The following is a 20,607-nucleotide window of genomic DNA, read 5'->3' as shown; positions in this document are numbered from 1 at the left end:
ATAATGAACTTACAGTATGCATTTCCCCAAAAGGCTATGTGGTCTGTACATTTTCCCCAACAATATAAAAAAGGAGTTCCACCACTTGAAAGAATGATAAATAAGATGACAGCAGTCGTCCATGTGATCTACTTTCTATGGAAGTGTATATGTGTGACAGTGCACAGAGAAATAGGCTCAAGGGCCTGGAGTGACAATATTACAGGAAATTAAGCAGAAAAATACTTTCTCTAGGCAGATCAAACCCAAAGTGGTTATATCATAGCCAATAAAAACGTGTCCATCTACGTCTGAAGCACAAGGCTTTACATACAAAACAGAGTTTATTCATATTTCTAAGTAGGAGTGTGATTCCTTCTTTTTTTTTCCTCCCCATCACCACCAGATGGTATTCTTTACACTCAAACATCTCTCCCATTTAAAAGCAGCTTTTCTGCACCTGACTTGATGGTGTCAAAAGGGAAGAGTTGTGCAACATGTACAAACACCAATAGTTCACATAAAGTATGAAATGTCAGACAAAAAAAAAAAATCAACTATGAAATGATAGGAGTGTTGACATTCGTCAGCCTTTAGGGACTCAATAAGGGAGTTTTGGGAAGGAGGCGGAACAGAACGAGTCGCGGTAACTGTGGGACTGGTACTTTACATGCAAGGTAGGCTGGTGATGCTGGTTTAGGGCCAGCACTGCTCTAAAGGAAAGAGGCCTTTCGAGAATATATATATTAAAAGGGAGGGGATTGTTGGAGCAGTAGGTAGTAGAGGGGAGTCCAAATCGCGGCGTGGGATCTACTCCTGGGCCTCTTTGCCGGTCATCTTGTAGATCTCGGTGGGACCGTCCACATGGGTGATGGTGGTGGTCAGCTGGATGTCCTCTCCACTGTTGGCTCCGGCATCTCCTACACACAACATCGACGGCACCATTACACATAAGATCTCAAGTCACTGGCTATGCTTACAGGTGCACAATAATGCCACTATTGCCGATGCTGCGATTAAGGCAATAGTCCGATTAAGCCGTTTACATGATTGCATGATCTGACTCCCCAGAATACTCCTGTTTACATGACTGAAGCACTAAGATTATACAGAGATAATTGTGGAAATGGGATATATACAGTATATATAGATTTTTTGATAAAAATAACTTGTTTCCTGTCCCACCACTTACAAATTTAACCAAAACTACAGCCATGATTGTGCTCTACCACATCATGTTGTTGGTCGCAGCCATATGCCTATCTCTACTGCAATTACAAAATGGCATGCTTCAGGCTCTACTACTGGGAAACCTGTTGTTAGATGACAGTAGACGACGCATGCAGTTGTTGCGCCCCCGGCAACCCGGTGTGTTTGGATGGAGCTGTGTCTCCAGGACCTCCAGTCCCCATCAGTGGCTTGTATTCCTGATGATTTGCACTGTAGAGACCTCGAAGCAGTGCGTCATAGCCTACTAGTTTGGTGTGCACAGAAACACAGACGTTTGTGTAGCTATTTGGCAAGAGCCTGATGATAGTTGTGAAATATTTAAATCAAGGTACCCTCACCGGTTGAGGCGTGCGTAATCGTTCAAATTAGAGGATGCAGGGGAATTAGAGGATGCATGTCTTAACTGGTGTCTATTAATGCGATTAAGATTGGAGCACTCCTCATATCTTACTGCGATTATGCTTACTTTGACTATGAGCATAATAACATTAGCCTAATCAGAGTGTGGTGTTTACATGGTTTCTGCCTTACTCGCATTATTGCCATCAAAATCTTGACTAAGGTCGCATTGTCTACAAAAATCTTAAGAGCAGATTCTTTGTCTTTTGAGTTCTCACTGTACTCTTTACATATCAGTGTATATTCCTCTATATTAATGCAGCCAGTCTTCCTTTAGGAGGAAATCTACTCAATTTCCTCCACATAAATGCCTTCAGGCTCACTTGAAACAGCTCTGCAACTCGCTGTACTGATAAAGTAAATCAGCACAGAGAGACTGGGGCTCGGAGAGAGACGCCCCTCCCAGGAGCTCGGCTGACGCAGATCAGGGAAAGCTTCCAGAACTTCAAAACCTCTTTTTCTCTCTCCGCGTCACTGACGTCAGGAGATGGATGGTTTTCATTACTTCCCCTGCTCTCCCTCCCCCCACCACCACCACCCTTCTCTTCACTCTTCCCTTCCTTTCCCTCTGGAAGGAAGCCTGGTGTCCATTAGAATCACCCTCTTGGGCCAAAGAGACCCTCCTTTCCCCTGGGAATCTCGCTCTCTCAGTCTCTCTCTCTCTCTCTCCTCCAAAAGCAGACTTTGCATGAATAGGCAGCTTTACAGTGGAAGGCAGACACTTGCTCTTTAACAGGATGAAGTGAGCGCTACTGGGACACTGATGCAATCTGACAACTTTAAGAACAGACACACAGCCAGTACAATGCAGACATATCATTGTTAGGGTTAAAACATTGATAAATAAGGAATGCACACTGCCTGGAACCCCAATTATAGTGCTATTGCTAATGCTGTATTTTCCAATTTTCCAAGATGTCAACCCATAACTCAGAAATGAATAAGAAACAGAGAATTTGAACTAAATTTGACTCAAATATTATTTAATTATATAATAAAGTGACAATTCTGTCAAGCAAGTAGGAGTTATGTGTAAGCACCATGAAGACACTGTATTTTGCATATGTTTTATTCTTGTTGTCTTATTATCTTCAGTATGTTCCATTTGTCGTATTCTTATCTATATCCTATCCTTTGCTGCAGCAATGACACAATTTCCCCATGGGGAAAAAATAAAGTTTCATTTTACCAGAACCAACAGAGTGCAGCAGTTACCCTCCCACAAGACTGCATCCATCCATAAAACTTAATTCAGAAAAGAGAAAGCTGATTAAAAAAAAAAAAAAAAAAAAAAAAAAGTACTTACCAATGATGCACTGGCCGCTGGACGGCTCGTCTCCGTAGCGTTTGTGTGACGGTGCGTAGAGGAACATGATGGCAAAGACGTACAGGTTCCACATGCCGTAGATGCCGGTGAAGAAGGCGCTGCTCACCTGCACTGTGTGTTCTCCCCAGTGCCAGTGGCCCTCATTGACCTGGAGACAGGCAGACAGACAAAAACAAAGGATGAGACACACACTTTTCTTATCCGACTGACAAGATTCAGCTGCTAGTGTGTTGGCATGGGAGAGCAACAATAAAGCTCTTAAAAGTCACAATGAAATGAGAAAAGTATTTCACCTTGTTAGCCAATTCTCCGAGATCATAAACAGCTATTTAACAATAAATGCCAAAACAATTTACAAAATGATTACTTGATTACTATCCCATTACAATTATTTCCTGCACTACGGTATATTTTTAGTGGTTAATTCATGGCGTACCAGTAGTTCACTTTGAGAAGTTCAATATGTTCACTTGGAAGAATCTGAAATTTGTGACAAATTTGTTGCCAATGCGTATGCAATGGGCTTCACTGCCTTTCTCTTTCTCTGTTTGTTCTGGTCCAACAACCGCTCCCTGCGTTATGTCCCGCACCAACTGTTTCCCCAAGAAGTATGTTGAATTACAGAAACAAGATGCCATCGAAATACTGTTCCCTGGTGACTCTAAAAGATGAGAAGTGTGTCACGAAGTGGACAGAGAAGTGTGCGTCATGAAGAAGGCCACACCGTTAAATTTGAGGACATTACCAGACTCACCTGACTGATGATGAAGAAGATGACCGTCATGGCGGCGCAGGTCAGAGTGACCAGCATGAGGAACTTGAACCTGAAAATCAGACCCTAGGTGATAAAGGAGATGAGTTAGTGACAAAATGACAAACAAAGAACGCATTAAACTGGCATGATCTAATCCTTTGGCTTTGTGTGATAAGGAACTCCAACTCTGAGATTCAGACAGGAAGGCTGATGGACAAAAACACACACACACCTCGTAGTGCAGGCGTCTTGCCTTGGACATGGCAGGCAGCGAGGACCTCTTGCCGCTGATGTTGCGGAAGACTTGGAACACCATGAAGCACAGGAAGAGGAAGTAGAGACAGGCGCAGATCCCTGCCACGATTATGAACGCCATCTACAGCAACACCAGTCAAGGAAATAACTGGCACAAAAATGGTGGTACTAATAGTTACACATGCTGTGATAGAGTTACATTATTCAAATGAAAGAAGGGAGACCTCCTTATAGGGCGTCTGCTGGCAGAGTGGCAATGCATAGATACAGTATATGAATGTTTTAATGAGTTAGATAATTAGTGCGGGAAAAAAAACTACAGCAACCCCCTCTGAGGCGACCAAAGGTAGACTCACTGTACTGTACTGTAATCAATAATTGCAATAAATAAAGATGCTGCTAAATGTTTTGTTAAGTCGTGTGTCTCTTTCCTAAAACCTTAACAGACTAACTGCAGCAGAAGTCATGGCAGAAACCCGTCAGTGGCCCTGCCTAATAAAGCTTTGATGACCCTGGTTATAGACACTGTACCAAATGTCTTCGCCAAACCCGCTGAGAGTTCTGGGAACTGAGCGCATGTCATGTTGCATATCTCAGCTTTCCCTTTCACTGGGGCTCAGAGACACAGAGGGAGGAGAAACTGGAGGAAAGAGAGAGGGAAAAAAAAGAGATAAGGGAGGGGCGGTCTGGCACTTGCTTTTGACGAAGTGTACTGATGAATCTTGCATCACTCAGCCTGGCAAGCAAAGCGACACACAGGTGCACACACAGACAAGCACACACACACACACACACACACCATGGGGAGACCCTGGGCAGTGCTTTCACATATGGCATCACTGAATTATTTCTCATCTTGTTAGTCTAGAGATCGCAGTGTTCAGTACATGCCAGAGCCTAGCAAGAAGAAATTCACTGACTGCAAGACTGAAGGGAAGACCATTCAACACATGTGGAAAGAGAGACTACATTTTCACAAAATGCTCCAACAACAGGAGCAGAGCTGCAACCATAAACAGGCTGATTGGCTACTGAAGTTAAAAAGGTGATGATTTGCTCCTTTACACCTTTTTATTAGAGTCATGCTATTATCAATACACAATTTTGGGCCAGACAAGCAGTTTTGAGGTAGTTATGAAGATAACTTGTTTAGATTCTTGCTTTACAGCACATACATCCCAACTATTGCTGCTGTTTTTAATACTATGAGGTAAGGAAGGATACAGCCAGCTCAGTTCCCACGTCTGAGGCCCAGATACTGTAGAAGGGGTTCGTCAGCTGGACTCCCCTGGTGACACAAACAAAAACAAAAACAATCCTACATGTCATCTCGGTTAAGAATTTCACAACATTTTATGACATTTGACTGAGAATATCTAACAAATAACAGGTGTAGGGAAGGCATGGAAAATAAGAAATAACATATAGAAGACGGAATTTTATGAATCAAAACATATAAAGAAATGTATTGTATATGTAGTAATGAAGTACAAACTTGGGCCTCACCTCTCGCACATGTCAAAGATGAAGAGGCAGAAGGAGCCGAAGACGATGGGTCCGACTTGCTTCCAGTAGACTGAGAACCGGTTCCTCTCAGTCTGGTCCTGGTGCCAGGGACAGGGAGAGGGAGTGACAAAATCGGCTTAAGTATAGGTTGTACTACATTTCAAAGATCAGACTTCAAGCACATCAAATATGGTGCGCCACCAGCTTGCAGTGATAACAAGGCGGGTCAGAGGACTGCAACGTCCCCCGGTGTCTGTTAAAACCAAAACCCTTCCTGGTCGAGGTCATGGATTCATTATTGTCCTGCAGCCAAACTAAGCACTCCGTTTTATGTTTCACAGTGTTGATGGATGGTTGCAAGGATATCTGGGTGGAGTGGCACATGGAAAACACCCACACAGTGAACACAATACTTCTTGCTGTGTGCACTATGCAGGTTCATGCCAGCGAGTGCTTCAGGCAAGAGAGCATACTGATAAGTCGTGTAGGGACAATTACTTGAGGTGCAACAGCTGACTTGTATGTGGGACTTGACCCACACAAACAGTCTGAAACCTCAAAGAAATGAGACTGCAGGAGAAAATGAGCGCATGTGCAAAAGCTCATGCCAAGCATTGCTCTAAACAAGCCATGAGTCTTGCTTTTATCCTAAGACAGAGTTTATATTTTCATTTGTTCACCATTAGCGGGTACAGTACCATGAGGTGCTCCCCGCAGAAGATGATCCAGAAGGAAAGCAGCATGGAGTAGAAGATGCCCTGCCTGATGTCTCCGAAGAGCAGCATCCAGGTCCAGTTGAAGCCCACAGAGAACCACTCCACTGGGATGTTGATGAATGTCATGGAGATGCCCAGAGCAAAGATCACCCTGAAGGAGGAAAAACATTATTAATCTGTCACTATCACTACCGACTTTAAGCGACTTTTGCCGTCATTACCGTTGCCGTGGATTAACCATGCACATGTATGTATGGTTATATGCGCAGATGTATTTATTGATTGTGAGAATGCTTTTTGATGACTAAATTGTAATTAGCATTTAAAAAACATATTCAAAATCAATACCCACAGCAGTATAATTCATGCAGCATCAGCAGCTTTGTTCAAGTGCATTCAAGAAAGAAAAATGGATGACTAAATAAGCTACAGCAACTGAGGAAACAAGTGATGTATGTTTTTTTGTTTTTTTTTTTTGAGCGTGGACAATACTTTTTCAAACATAAATTTCATTTAGGAAATCATTATTATACGGCAAGGCTAAATCTGTGTATGCTGAAAGAGGACCATTAAGACATGGCCTATTGATTAGATTATCCCATCAGCCAGAAGCACAGTGCGTCCCCGCTAACCTATCTAATTCACCACCTTACCGACTAACCTCATTACTCCAGCTAACCTTCTCTAATCTTGAAAGTCTAGACAGGAGAGCGAGGGTGAAAGAACAAAGAACCATCCGCCTACAGAAAGACAGAACAGGGTTTGTGTCTCCAAGCGCTGCAGCAGCAGCAGCAGCAGCAGGTCCCTGCATGCCACAACTAGATGAAAGGAAGATCGGGAACAGACGGGAGGAGGGTGGAACAGAGGGGGGAAAGAAAAAGAGAGCAAGGAGTACAGCAAAAGGTAGCCAGGAAAAGTGTAGGTACAAACATTTTTGTAAACAATACAAGTAATGCAAATGATACAAGCAATAGGCTGTAAGCAGTTCCACTCCAGAGAGCTCGTCAGCGAGAACAGTTCTGGCATGTTCCACCGAGCGAATGGAGTGAAACCGCATTGGGTTGGTATGCTGGGAATGTCCTGAGCACCACCAACACAGACAGGAGCGCTGAGGCCGGTATCTGTGAGTGTGTGTGAGTGTGTGTGTGAGAGAGAGAGACAAGGGCAAAAGCTGATGAAATAGAAGCCTTCAATAATCTAGATCTGTTGCTTACGACAGAAGATTCTTCTGATTCAAATTTAAAGAAAAGTTTCTAAATGCCAAAAAATTAACATTGAGTTCTTTCACTCCGATACTAGGGATGGGACGATATATCGAAATTCAATATATCGCAATATGAAAATGTGACAATATGTATCGTGGGGCAGAAAAATATTTGCTCCATTTTATTCTGCTGTAGTAATCACAAATGAGACAGTTTGTCCATCACAATTTCACAAGCTTTCCATCTAAAATTATATTATTTGCACTTTGTAACGACATTTTTAAATTGTTGTTTAGCATTCTAGCAAGCCAGCACCATTGCTAGAAAAAAAATTATGGCTCAGAAATAAACATAATTCTTCACAGTCATACTTTGTTGTCATTGAACTTTTATTCATTACATCGTATTGTGGTTTTATCTAATCATATCGTGAATAAGCAGATCGTCCCATCTCCATCTAATACTAATCTCAGTTTTCAGACTTCATTTATGAATGACATCATCGTGGAGCATTGTGCACATTGCGGCTGTGAAAAGCATCCCTTCTCATCCGTCTTCGGCAGATCTCCGAGTTCAGAAGAGGTCTGAGGTTTCTTCCGCTCTCACACCTCATGTGGACGAGCATGACAGACGGCTCCGGCAAAGCTTTTACAGCATGAAAAAATCATCCGCCGTCCACAAATAGGGTGCGAGTGGCACTTCCTGAGAGCCTGCCGGTCATTTGGGAATGAGAGCCTCGGGCCGGAAAAGATAGAGGGAAGGAGAGAGACGTAGACTGTGTGTGTGTGTGTGTGTGTGTGTGTGTGTGTGAGTGTGTTGTGTGTGTGTGTGTGTACGTATGTAGGATGTGTCAGTTGAGTGCTAGCTTGCAGATTGTGTAACGCGTTTCACGCTTGGCCAGGCCTTCCTGTGGCGCTGAACACTGCCTCTTACTGATCTGTCTTCCCGGCACGGCGGGGGGTTAGACAAACACTGGGCTCTGAGCAGAGCTTCACGATCCACAGCACGCCATTCAAACAGTCTGCTGCAGGCTGCACTACCTGCCTTCGCTCCACTAATGTACATGGGCTTCAATTTCCATGTAATAAAGTTTGGTGAAGCTATGAGCAATGATCGTTGATGTTTTGAAAGCTATTTTTTCACTATATAAAAAGACATGAACAGTGTCTTTTTCAGTGGAAATCTGGCATGAAGCAAGTTGAACTTTTTTTTTTTTTTTTTTTTTTTTTAAATCAGTGACTGAGTAAACGAGGCCCTTGGCATATTTTCAGATTTGTTTGAATATGGCTTACTGTGCATTTGACGTCACGACTGAACTGGAACCTGTTCATGGTCCTAGATAACATTCCTACTCAGACGCTGGATGAACAGTGACCTTCTGCACACAGAGCTAGTTTGACCCAGATGTACACTTCATCCATAGTTAATCTGAGGGCATGTGTCTTCAGTCAGTACATGCACTAAGGCAAAGCCTCAATGGTTTCTAATGAGGCTACTAGGACCTTTCTTAACAAGCATTCTTTATCCTTCCCTACCGCCTCATACTAACCACTGAACTGACATGAACACAAAAGTCAAAGTTCTTTTAAATGTAGACATTACATTTCATTCCTTGGTATCCAACAATAAATAAGGGAAGAAAAAGAAGAAAGAATCTTTTGGAAAGCATTTCTGTCTTAGGAGGGTTGGTCCAGGTGGAATTATATTATAATAATTCTTAGAATGAGAAATATGTTGATGACAACAGTAGTGATCTGTGCCGATGTGATACTTACTTCTCCAGCAGCACAGGAGGTCTGGTCATGAGGGTGATGCGTCTCCAGTACCAGATCATGATGATGAGGATGCTGGGTGTGAGGAACGTCTTCATGGCAAACCACACTTTGGTGAAGCCTCCGTTCTGGTGGATGCTCTGGGAGGAGAAATGAACGAACGCCATCAGGTCCACATGTTCATGCTGCCTCCTCTCCTCTCATGCATGAAATTTGCATGCAAAGTGCAAAACCCTCACACTCTGTCAAATTTGCCATGACTGCAATTTTGTCATTATATTCTCTCATCACATTGCAGATAATATTCCAAGGTTCATGTTCAAAATTTTCTACATGTAAATCCATCCCAATCTAAATAAAAGCACATTCTATGACCAAATGATCAGTTATCACTCTCAAGGTTGAAATACACATTTCAGCTGTGTGTGTCGACATAAGGTCAGAAGGTACGCTGCTTTTCGCAGTCAGACTGCCAACTCACAACCAGACGAATGTCCTTGATCTCTCCAATGCCCACGTTGATCTTCTTGCGCTCGTTGACAGGCAGGCGGATGTTGAGCAGGTAGTACTTGTGGGCCACGCTGCCCACCTCCATGAAGGGCAGCAGGTCACACTCGTAGTAACGCCCCTCATTCTCAAGGGTCTGGAGAACACACAACAGCACACAGCATCTGGTTTAATGCACATGGAACAACTGACACCAATCGGGTAAAAATGCCTTTGGTAGAATTCTGCCATTAGGATCCCACAGACTTTATTCTGGTCAGGCCTTCCTGTGGTGCTGAACACTGCCTCTTTACTGATCTGTCTTCCCGATGACATACTGTGCCGCCCTCAATTATTTTGGGGCGGCATAAATCTCCTCTACAGTGAAAAGAGAATCTCTCTATGGGGATCAATGAGGTATCACGGTATCATTACCATTATCAATATTTAGGGTGTAAATTCATTAAATTCTAGTAAAGACGGCATGAAATCACACCAAAATACTGCTTTCAAGGCAGAAATTGTGATGACAAAATGCTCTGATGGATGGATTCTTTATATCTGAATATTAAACGATATAAGCTATTGGATTTATCTGAATCTGCAAGCACCAGCAATATCTACAGATATGTGCCGATATCACAATATACACTTTAAAGTATTGACAACAGTAATATAAAAAAAATTGACAAATAATAGGTACTCTCAGTGTTGTAATATATCTGATTGTCCCTACTATTTAATAACTACTATTAAACCAACTCAAAGCCAGATAAGAATAAGTTATTTTTCTCAACTCAAAGACACATGAAGGTAAAGCAGATGAAGGAGAATGAATGATGTGCAAGGCGGCCGGTGTTCCTCCACCTTGGCAATGGTGAAGTTGCAGCTGAGCTTCCTCTGCTCTAAAGAGTGGGCCATCTCCGTCCACTCGTCCATCGTGTCGTCTCTGTAGGCCAGGCCCACGTCAACGGTGACTATCGCCCCGTCCTCTGCACAGCAAGACACACACATTACCATCACTATTCACTGCTCACATTTGGTAGACATTTAGTTGTTAAAGACTTGGAGGGACATTTAGTGAACCATTTGCATAGTCACAGTGTAATTTCACTTTAAAAGTAAAGAGAGTTGATTGAACTGGTACCAAAAATCATAGCATCCAATGATTTACGCATATTTGCAGGACGGAAAATGTATGTAATCCAAGATGGTAAAAGTTAAAAATGTGTTATATGCGTTAAAATATTCATGTTAATCGGTATTTTGACACATATCTCAACTGTATCACGTCCCTGCATAACTCTGCGGGCTGCGGTATCACCCTAATGATGGGATAAAATTGGGCCTTGGTGACTGACAGACAGCCAGCCATGGCCTTTCAAGAATGAGCCCAGAAAAGTGATTACGTCCCTCGCACTGACAAGGATACATTCACCACTACAATTCCAAAATCTGTTCAAAATGAACATTGAAACTGTGATAGGATCGTTTCAAAACAGCTGCTGGATCGTTTTAAAAATGGTCAAATCTGCAAACATATTGTTCACTTTCACTTAATAATCTGTTTCCCATGCTAAGACATCAAGAGCGGTTGAACAAAGTGATGCAGATATGAAATATTTTAATCATCGTGATAAACTCAGCTAAGCTTGTAAATGAAATGCTCATCATGTAAATGTAGCTCAATTACAATATGAGAGTTTTCAAAGTACTGAAATACCAGACTCCCATCTCAAGCCAGTGTAAATAAAACAAGTGCCACATTGATTCAGCATTCTGCTTTCCATGGTGGCCCAAATCTAGGTTACTTCCTCCTTGACGAACTTAAACAAGGCCCTGAGCTGGCCCCCAACAGGCCGGCCAAGAGGGACCAACAAAAAGATCCAAAGCCAAGCTATTAAAACTGTATCTTTAGATCACATTACAAAGCCAAGTGTTCTCTCCTCCAGCCCTCCAGAGAGCCTCTTGTGCCGTTATGAAACAAGCTGGAATGAAGCGAAAGAAACCCAGTGGCCTGTACTATGAGAAAGAAGGGGGAAAAAAGAGAGGAGAGGAAGGGGGAGAGGGAACCAGATGAGTATTGGCAGCCGACTGTCTCCTCGCTCCCGTCGGTCAAGCCAGCGCAGCCCGGCGCCCCTGAATGTCAGCTTGCTGCGTGCAAACATTCCACCCCAGTCCAGTGGCCATCGCCACGGAAACTAAGCCTCCTCAACAGCTGTGTTATTGCTGGACCCCTGCCAGGGGGTGCTTGGTGCTGGGGTGGAGTGGGGCAGGTGGGTGGAGTGGTTAATAAGGGGGGAAGCTCTTCTCAGGAACGAGCATTGTAACACAGATAAGGTGGTTCAGGGAAGAGGGGGCCCTCTGTTCACTTTCTCCACTGGTCATACCGCTGCAGAGCAGAGTACGCCTACCTTTGGCACGACGAGTGTTCTGGTCATGTTGGAGACAGACGGGCTGCCGACGCCATTTTGTTGGTTGTGGAAGGCCTGCCCTTTGGTTTCTTGGCTTCCCTCTCTCGGCTCGCGCGATATGGATGTTAGTAATACCTTTAAGCTCTGTCTGCTAGATTTCTTCTTGCTTGAACAAAATGGCAACAAACTAGCCATGTTTTTTAAAATGAAATTGAAGAAAAGTCTTCATACAACCAAACTCCAAAGGGTGAAACAGAGCTCCATTTGAGAAGTCGTCTTCTCAAGACAAGATGCCATGTGTTGGCTGATGTCCGTCTTGCAAGATTGCGATTTGCCATTTGTCTAAATCCTTACTATACATCAACCTAAGGCACTTTTTACCGGGTTTTTCCACCCACCCCAACTTCCAGGCATTTGATCAGAAAAGGGAGAATGACATCCCTGCACAGCTACCCCGTCTCTGCCACATACTGTTATCTACTCAGGCTCTTCTATATCTACAAGCAGCTCCGGTGTAGCTCAGAGAGATCAGAGTGAGGCTGTAGCATCTGGCAGAAAGACCTGTCTGTGGTCCAGGGTGAATCACTGACTAGTCTGTCTGGCAGCCAGGCAGTAAACAGCCCACAAGCCCTTAACGCGTTTCCGCTGAGGCCAGGAATGTGAGCAAGCGAATGATGCTGATGACTAGGCCACCATTATAACATGACAGTTTAGACTAGCCATGCCAGCAAGGCTGGGTCATATAAACTTATACCCCCATCTTTTGATCTCTTGTTCGCTACATTGTTTCATATACCTCTATCACTTCTCTGTTGGAGGCCAATCGGCATAAGGTGCATGTGTATCAAGGTTTACAAGCATTTGTTAGTCTACAGACGTCCCTCTATACATCAGAAGTGTATTGTCAGCCTTCTTCTAGTTTTCCCCTCATAGCTCAAGGAGAAGTAAACATGCATACCTATTTCCAGGCCTTCTGTCCCAGTGCTTGAGGGTTGAGACTACTTTCCCAGGCTGTACCAGTGATCCTATCATTCATTAGTCTGCTTTATTCTCCGCTCTAATCCCTTTTTTTCTTTTTTTTTTTAAAAAGGAGCCCAGAGCAACCTGCCATGCTGCCAAGTCGACCCTCCCTCTCTCTCCAGACACCAGTTATCTTCCTCCTCATCCCTTTCCTCTCATCCATACACTCTGACACACTGAGATGTTGTAGGTATATCTATCCACTTTACACTTTAGAGCAGTATTGTTTAACACTGGGCAGGGACGCAAAATGGCTTGCAGGCCAGTTGGTGGTGGCTTCCCCTCATGACAAAACAACATGGATGTATGAAAGAGCCTGGGTCTCAAGACAGACTACATTTTACTCAGGTAGGCTCCCTGGCTCAAAAAGGTTAAGAACTTTCCTAACTTTGCCAACCGTAACACACCATTTCCATGTGGCCGAGTGGGAGACTCTTTAAGATGGTGTCTTCTTCAAGCATAGACAGGAAACAGGTCTGAGGAGGTATACTACTCCACAATGAGGGCAAGAAGCAACATTGTAAATAGACAGTATGTGACCTCATTAATGCATCATGTTACACCATTGTCTCTGCCCGCAAGATAAGAGGAGACGGAGCCAGTGACAAATGTATAGCAACACTGGTAAATCCACTAAAACACAGGGTGACCTCACATCACAAGTATGTAAATCGCTTGGTTCTTGGTCCCAGGACTGGATAATAGGGAATTTCATTGCTCAGAGGCTACCAACTATGAAAACAGGCCCAGATTACCACTCTCCTCTCTCTATACCTGTCTCAAGGGTGCCTGTCAAGCCCTTGTCGCAAAGCCGCAAGGGTCTATATCGCTATAGAGAAGCAACAGCAGGACATCCATCATTGTTAGCCGCCTCTCTCAGTGTAAGAGAAATCCAATCTACTGAGAGCGGAGAGAAAGAGGCACATTCCTGTGGGTTCCTCATGCATTCCCCGCAATCTACTGAACTGAAAACAGACAATAGCCTGCCAGGACGTCTTGCAGGGACGGCAATATAAGAAACATATTAGAAGTATTAGTGCTAAAGTTAGAATGACGTCACACTTGGGATTTCCAATCAGAGTGATTACAAGTGACAAAGGATGTGACTATTTCAGAGGCTAGCTCGGACTGGCGAGTTCGGCTGAGCCATGGTACGCTGCAAATATTTGTCTACAGACTGCAAAACACAAGATATAACAAAATCACGAAATATAGACTCTGATTAAACAAAAAAAAATACTCCAACACTGAATAAAATGTAACACACACACACACACACACACACACACACACACAACATGCAACATACAATAGCATGCAAAACCAACAACTAAACAGACTTGGTATACAACCAAGTAGTTAATTAATTATTTATTACTAGTTAATTAACATAGCTAATGCAGCCTTTGCTTCTCTCCAGAATTATATTCCACGCACCACATGTGGCTGCGCACATGAGGCCGGACCTTCTCACCTATCCATCTCTACATCTTGAAAGCCATGTCCTGCAGTAGAAACATGAGCCCGTTCACCCTGAAGTGAATCCATATGAAAGCCTCAGATCTCACCTATGGGGTTGTTCATCTTAAAGGCGATGTCAAACTGCAGGATGACCAGCATAAACTGGAACCAGGGGCTCATCTCCTTGCTGGGCAGAGGAACGTGGACAGCAAACACAATGTTGTTGGCCTCGATCTTCTTGGCCATGGCCTCATCGAAGTTCCGGATCTTGTCGCATTGGTTCGGGCCCCAGGGCATGAACCACTTGCTGCTCTGGTGGTGCTTCACTGTGTCCACACACTTGGTGGCCAGGTAGTGGACCGCTGTGGTGGGGCTGGGAGCTGGAGGAGCGAACACAGAGGGGAGAGGTGTTAGACTGGGTGCCGTATTATAATTCTGCATCAAAATGTTCCAAGGTCCAGCCAAGATTGGGACAAATTGCCCCCAAAAACATAAAAAATAGACCTTTGGGCACAGTCAACAGGTTGGGTTAGAGCCAAATCCAACCCAAACACTGTGGCAATTACTTTAACAATGTTTAGAAAATGCCTGGCAGCAAGGTTCTCACTTTGAAGTGATCAGTGGGGGAAATTCCTGAAAGCACTCAAGCACCAATTACACTGTATACTCATAGAGATTCATGAGCTCGGTGAGATCGGTGTTTGTAGTCTGTAGTCATAGGATATGAGTAGTGCTTGGGAACAGAGCTATCATTATCATGCAAATAAAAGTTTTGGTCTCCTGTCGAGAAGTCCTGAGGTCTGTTGTGAACCAGATCAGAGTGGCTTGGAAATCAAAAAGCTAAACTTTTTTTTTCATTTTCATGATTAGCATGTTCCAAGAGCCTATTAGATTCATTATGGCCTGGGATTTCACTCTTATCTTCTAATATTAGGTATAACAGACAACATTGGGCCAAATCAAGTCTTGACCTGTAAACCCACCCTAAAAGTAAACAAGCCCTAATTCAAATTTTACCCCCAAAATAAACCTACAGTGCCTTCAGAAAGTATTCAACCCCCTTGACTTTTTCCGCATTTAATGGTGTTACAGCTTGAAAAACGGATTACAATAACCGATACAGTCAAAGTGGATATTTACATATTTTTACAAATCTATTAAACTGCAAAGCTGAAACATCAACAGTGATTCAGTAAGTATTAAACCCCTTTGCAGCATCACTCCAAATTAAGTTAAGGTGCATTCAAATTTGGTTGAATGTCCTTGAGATGTCTCTATAATTTTATTGGAGTCCACCTGTAACAAATTCAATTAATTGAAAATGAGTTAGAATGAAATACATATGTCTATATGAAGGTCCCACAGATGACAGTGCATGACAGAGCAGAAACTCTACCATGAAGTCCCAGGACCTGTTTATAGACTCCAGAGACCGGCGTGTGAGGAAGCATAGGCCTGGGGAATGGTGTAGGCCTAAAACTATTTCTTAAGCATTGGGAGTTCACAAGAGCACAGTTAGGCTTCATCATTAGGAAATGGAAAAAAAACTGAAGTACTATCCAAAGTCTTCCTACAGCTGGCCGTCAAACCAAACTGAGCAACAGGTCAAGAAGGACCTTGGTCAGGGAGGAGACCAAAAACTTAAGGACCACTCTGACAGAACTGCAGAGTTCCTAGGCAGCAATGGGAGATCTTGACCTAAAGACATCAGTCAGTGCAGCACTTCACAATCTGAGCTGTATGGCAGAGAGGCCAGAAGGAAGCCACTCCTGGAAAAAGGCACATGACAGCAGGAACATGAAAGACTCTAAATCCATCAAACACAAGACTGTGCAGTCTGAAAAATTTAACTCTTCAGCCATAATCCAAAGGGCTATCTGGCAGAATCCAGGCACAGCTCTTCACCCATCTAACACCATCTCTACTGTGAAGGATAGTGGTGGCAGCATCATGCTTTTCAGTGGTAGAGACTGGAAGACTTGTATGGACAGAGGGAACAACAACTTCTGAACCCAAAAATAGGCAAATTCTTGAAACTAACCTGCTTCAGAATACCAAAGAATACCAAAGACCGAAGATTGGGGTGACTATTTATGTTCCAACAGGACTATGACTCGAAGCATACAGCCTAATCAATATTGGAATCGCTTCACAACAAGGATGTGAAAGTCATTAAGTGGGCCAAACAAAGCCCACACTTGAATCCTTCTGAAAATCTGCAAAATTACTTGAAGATAGCTGTTCAGACGCTCCCCACTTGCCTGAGCTTGAGAAAATCTGCAAAGTAGAACGGGGGAAAAACCCAAATTCTAGATGTGCCAAGCTGATACCGATGTATCCAAGAAGACTCAATCACTGCCAAAAGGTGCTTCTACCAAGTATCGACTCAGGGGGTTGAATACTTATTTAACTGAGATATTACTATATTTCCTTGAATTCAGGCTGCAACATCACAAAACAGAGAAAGTCAAGGGGGTTGAATACTTTGAGGTCACTGTAGTGTAGATCATGTATGAGGTCAACAAGGCACCATGGATCCTCAAACTAAAACTAACAAGAACTAAACCAGACTATAGTTCTGACTCTTGGGAAGTAACAACATTACACTAACCATGACAGCAAGAAAACTATAAAAAATAGCCAAAAACAAAGTAGTACGAGAGATGCAGTTGTAACTCGATCATCCCAGACCACTTTGATGTTCATCACTGAAAACAATTAGACGAAAAACAGAAAGACATTAAGAGCTGAATAACAGTTTGTGTCAGTGCAGATGGCCCCGATTACTTATCTTATTATCTATTCTTATCTGTTCACTTATCTGTTCAAATAACAGAAAGCAGAATGGCAAGTACCACAGACAGCACAGACACCCTTGGGGTTACAGATGCCTTTGGCCCTCATAAAACTCAGCCAAGGCCATCTTCAAGGGACCTTTAGTCGTGTGTGTGTGTGTGTGCGTGTGTGTCTGTGTGTGTGTACACAATTGTGTGTTTTATGCATCTTGTCTAAGTGGGGTGTCATCGCTGCTCTAGCAGAGTGGAATTTGGGATATCCTACTGAAAACACACAGTGAAAGACACACACACACACACACAGCGACAAAGAGGTCACACCAAACTGAATTAAACCCAGTTATCTGGAACCCCTTGGAGTTCAATTATCTGGTGACCCTGAGAGTCCAGCAGCACACCGGCTCCTCCAGTCTCCACCGCAGTGTGTCCAGAATAATGGCCGTCCCCTCAGCCCGCTGACCCCATGCCGTGTTCCTGGGTTTGTCGGGAAACAAGGGGAGAAAAACCCCTTTCTACTCAATTACCCCCGCCGCCCCCGGCCACCGAGCAAACACAAAGGAATCTGGCTTCATTAAAACCATCTCAGCCAGGAACGAACCAAACAAGCTAATTTATCACCAGCCATCGAGTGAGCGAGAGAGAGTGCAGGGACAGAGACAGAGACAGAGACAGAGACAGAGACAGAGAGAGAGAGAGAGAGAGAGAGAGAGAGAGAGAGAGAGAGAGAGAGAGAGAGAGAGAGAGAGAGAGAGAGAGAGAGACTGGTGTTCAGGGGCTGAGGAGGTTTTCCAGATTCAGCCCATGAGAAAGATAGGCATCTTTCACATGGCTTCAACTACTATCAACTGTGGTTTCCACTGTGTGCGTGCGTGTGCGTGTGTGTATGTGTGTGTGTGTGTGTGTGTGTGTGTGTGTGTGTAGCTGCGGTGCATGTGTGAGTGAGTGGGTGGATTTGAAGAAACTTGACAGCAACTCCAATACAATCCTTGAGGCAAAATGCAACTTTGACAGCTGGGTGCACTTGTGCACTTGTGTGCGTGTTTGTGTGTGTATGTGTGTGTGTCGATGCAAATGAAACAGGCGAAGAGGAGAGAGGAGGAAATGTGAATGTGCTGGGAGGGGGATAGGGATTTGGGGAGAAGGGGAAACACAGAGGGAGAGAAAGAGTGAGAGTGAGAGGAAGGTAGAGAAAGAAAAGAAGTGCTGCCTGGGGCCACAGAGCAGACAGACATGTTAGGGGAGGAGGGGAGTGTAGCCTGTGTGTGTGTGTGTGTGTGTGTGTGTGTGTGTGTGTGTGTGTGTGTGTGTGTGTGTGGGTGGGTGGTAGGAGGTGTATGGGGGAGAGAAAGGGGGGAAAGAACATTGGAGGTTGCATTAAAGAAGTTAAATGCAGATGTCGGCTGTATTTCAGTGTATTCCAGTGAAATTAACAACAGTTGAATGTCAGACCCGGACACACAAAGAGCGAGGTGTCCTCCTGTATTATTTCCAGGCACAGAGCCACAGAAAAGAAGCCAGTCGTTGAGGCAAACACCTTGGTACAAAGCAGTGATTTAGCTCAGAGGCACTTCACAAGCTTTGGACACAACAAAGTAGCAGTTTTAAGCGGCGTGTGATACAAACGGACCGCTTCAAAGCCAGCAGTGTTAGCGGCTGCCACGGCCAAGTCCTGGTACTAGTGGAAAGTTAGCCCTTTCTCACCTAGGAAAACATTTATTAAAGCGTGTATGGAAGCATGTAACGAACAGCCCGAGTTGAAACTTTGCACATTTAGTGGTTAAAAAGAAAACAGTTACGGTTCGTAGCTAAATAAACAGGCACGCGTGCACAAAGGATTTCGGATTATAACTAAACCAATGATAAAAGTGAAGGTTGGGGGGGAGAAAGAAAGTCAAGCTTACCAATCAAACCGCCGACCATGAAGGAAAACGCCTGGAACAAGAGCAGAATAACTCCCACTATCACCAACTTTTTGGTGCTCATGTTTTCAATAATAGCCCCCGCCATCGTGAAGCAGAGGTTGGAGGCAAAATATCACACCGAGCGAGAGCAAAACAATACTAGTGTGCAGACGGGACGAATTCACTGCATCTACGGCCGGGGGAAGGCGAGCTGGGCCCCCTCCACCGCTTTGCTTTTGCCTTTCAACTTCGAAGGAGGAAAAAGAGGAAGAAAAAAAAAAAGAGGGATCACATGACCGACTAGCACCCAGCTTTATCCCCGCACAGCCAACACCAGACTAGGAAAGATCTGTGGAGCGCCACCGCATTGCAATAGAGGCTGGTAATGCAGGTTACCGTGTCATTGAATGCCTATAATAGCGCCCCTGTTGTGCGGGTCTAGGCTGCAGGGCTATTTAAAGGAATTTTTTCAGCGGTCCCACCTCATGTGTGGTGCTGCTTAATAATCCTCACCACATTGTCCTGCAAACTGGGGATTCACTTGTTCTGCCTTTCTGTCTAGTGTGAACACTACAGTTGATGCTGGTTTCAGCTACAAAATAATAATAATGAAAAAACTTTGATTTATTCTGGAGATCTAAGTTCTGTGATCTGCACTGCAAAATAACATTCATCTTAACAAGTAATTTAGTCTGGTATTGATGATCAATGTCTTATTTTTCTTAAAGCAAGTGGAACAATATGCCAATGGGCATATTGGGTTTCAATCATTTTCTTGAAACAAGTCATTTATTGATACTAGTGGAGTGATCTGCCTTATACTGGCTAGTTTCAAGATATTGACAGTCTTGTGTCTAGAAAACTGAAACAAATGAAACTCCACTGGAAACAAGTGGAATTGTCTGAACCCAATGACAGAATTTTTCAATTTTCTTAAAAATAAGGTTTTAAGACTGAATATTGAGACATAATGATTTGTTAAGATTTAAATTTTTCCAGTGACCTCAGTCTGTATGCGGAGAAAATCCTTCAAATAAATGAGGAAATCCAGAAATCCTTCGAATAAATGAGGTTCCAATGTGTCTTTCATAGTGATGTTCGTCAGGTGAAGCCTTAGGTTTCCCCTGTGGCTGAAACTGTGTTTAAGTATGGATTTTTCAAAGAGCTTAGGCTACTTTGATTATTAGAACAAGCACACTAAGTCACACATTTAGTACAGACACACTTTATCTTCAAGTGGCTTGACATGTGAGAGCAAGTAAGTGATTAAAATGCTCATTTGCATAATCTATTAACTGTCGTTGAAATGACTTTTCCATGTATTCACAGAATGGGTTGGAATCTCAATCTTTTTTTTTTTCATTACAGACGTACATTACAGATTATA

General features: G+C 43.5%; 1 protein-coding gene across 1 annotated transcript; it reads right to left on the bottom strand.

Moving 5' to 3' along the window:
- Positions 1-355: 355 nt before the first annotated feature.
- Positions 356-19,514, bottom strand: wls (Wnt ligand secretion mediator). The gene is made up of 12 exons (XM_071899986.2): positions 19,221-19,514; positions 14,632-14,904; positions 10,497-10,621; positions 9,625-9,786; positions 9,147-9,283; positions 6,149-6,317; positions 5,451-5,548; positions 5,169-5,232; positions 3,922-4,065; positions 3,690-3,773; positions 2,915-3,083; positions 356-899 (listed from the first exon to the last, which is right to left on the bottom strand). Exons 1-12 carry the CDS (start codon positions 19,324-19,326, stop codon positions 790-792), a joined length of 1,641 nt encoding a protein of 546 aa, XP_071756087.1. The 5' UTR covers positions 19,327-19,514; the 3' UTR covers positions 356-789.
- Between the last annotated feature and the right edge of the window lie 1,093 nt (positions 19,515-20,607).

The sequence above is a fragment of the Centroberyx gerrardi genome, chromosome 13, assembly GCF_048128805.1.
Source record: "Centroberyx gerrardi isolate f3 chromosome 13, fCenGer3.hap1.cur.20231027, whole genome shotgun sequence".
Taxonomy (NCBI): Eukaryota; Metazoa; Chordata; class Actinopteri; order Beryciformes; family Berycidae; genus Centroberyx; species Centroberyx gerrardi.
Note: the sequence above shows the minus strand (reverse complement) of the source record. Positions and strands in the feature narration are given on the sequence as shown.

Bases quoted from the DNA above. Each gene is read 5' to 3' on its own strand.
- wls (XM_071899986.2), bottom strand. From the start codon at position 19,326: ATGGCGGGGGCTATTATTGAAAACATGAGCACCAAAAAGTTGGTGATA. The intron at 14,905-19,220 runs GTAAGCTTGACT...TCGCTCCTCCAG, and splicing joins CATGGTCGGCGGTTTGATTG to CTCCCAGCCCCACCACAGCG. The intron at 9,787-10,496 runs GTGGAGGAACAC...TGTGTTCTCCAG, and splicing joins GCAACTTCACCATTGCCAAG to ACCCTTGAGAATGAGGGGCG.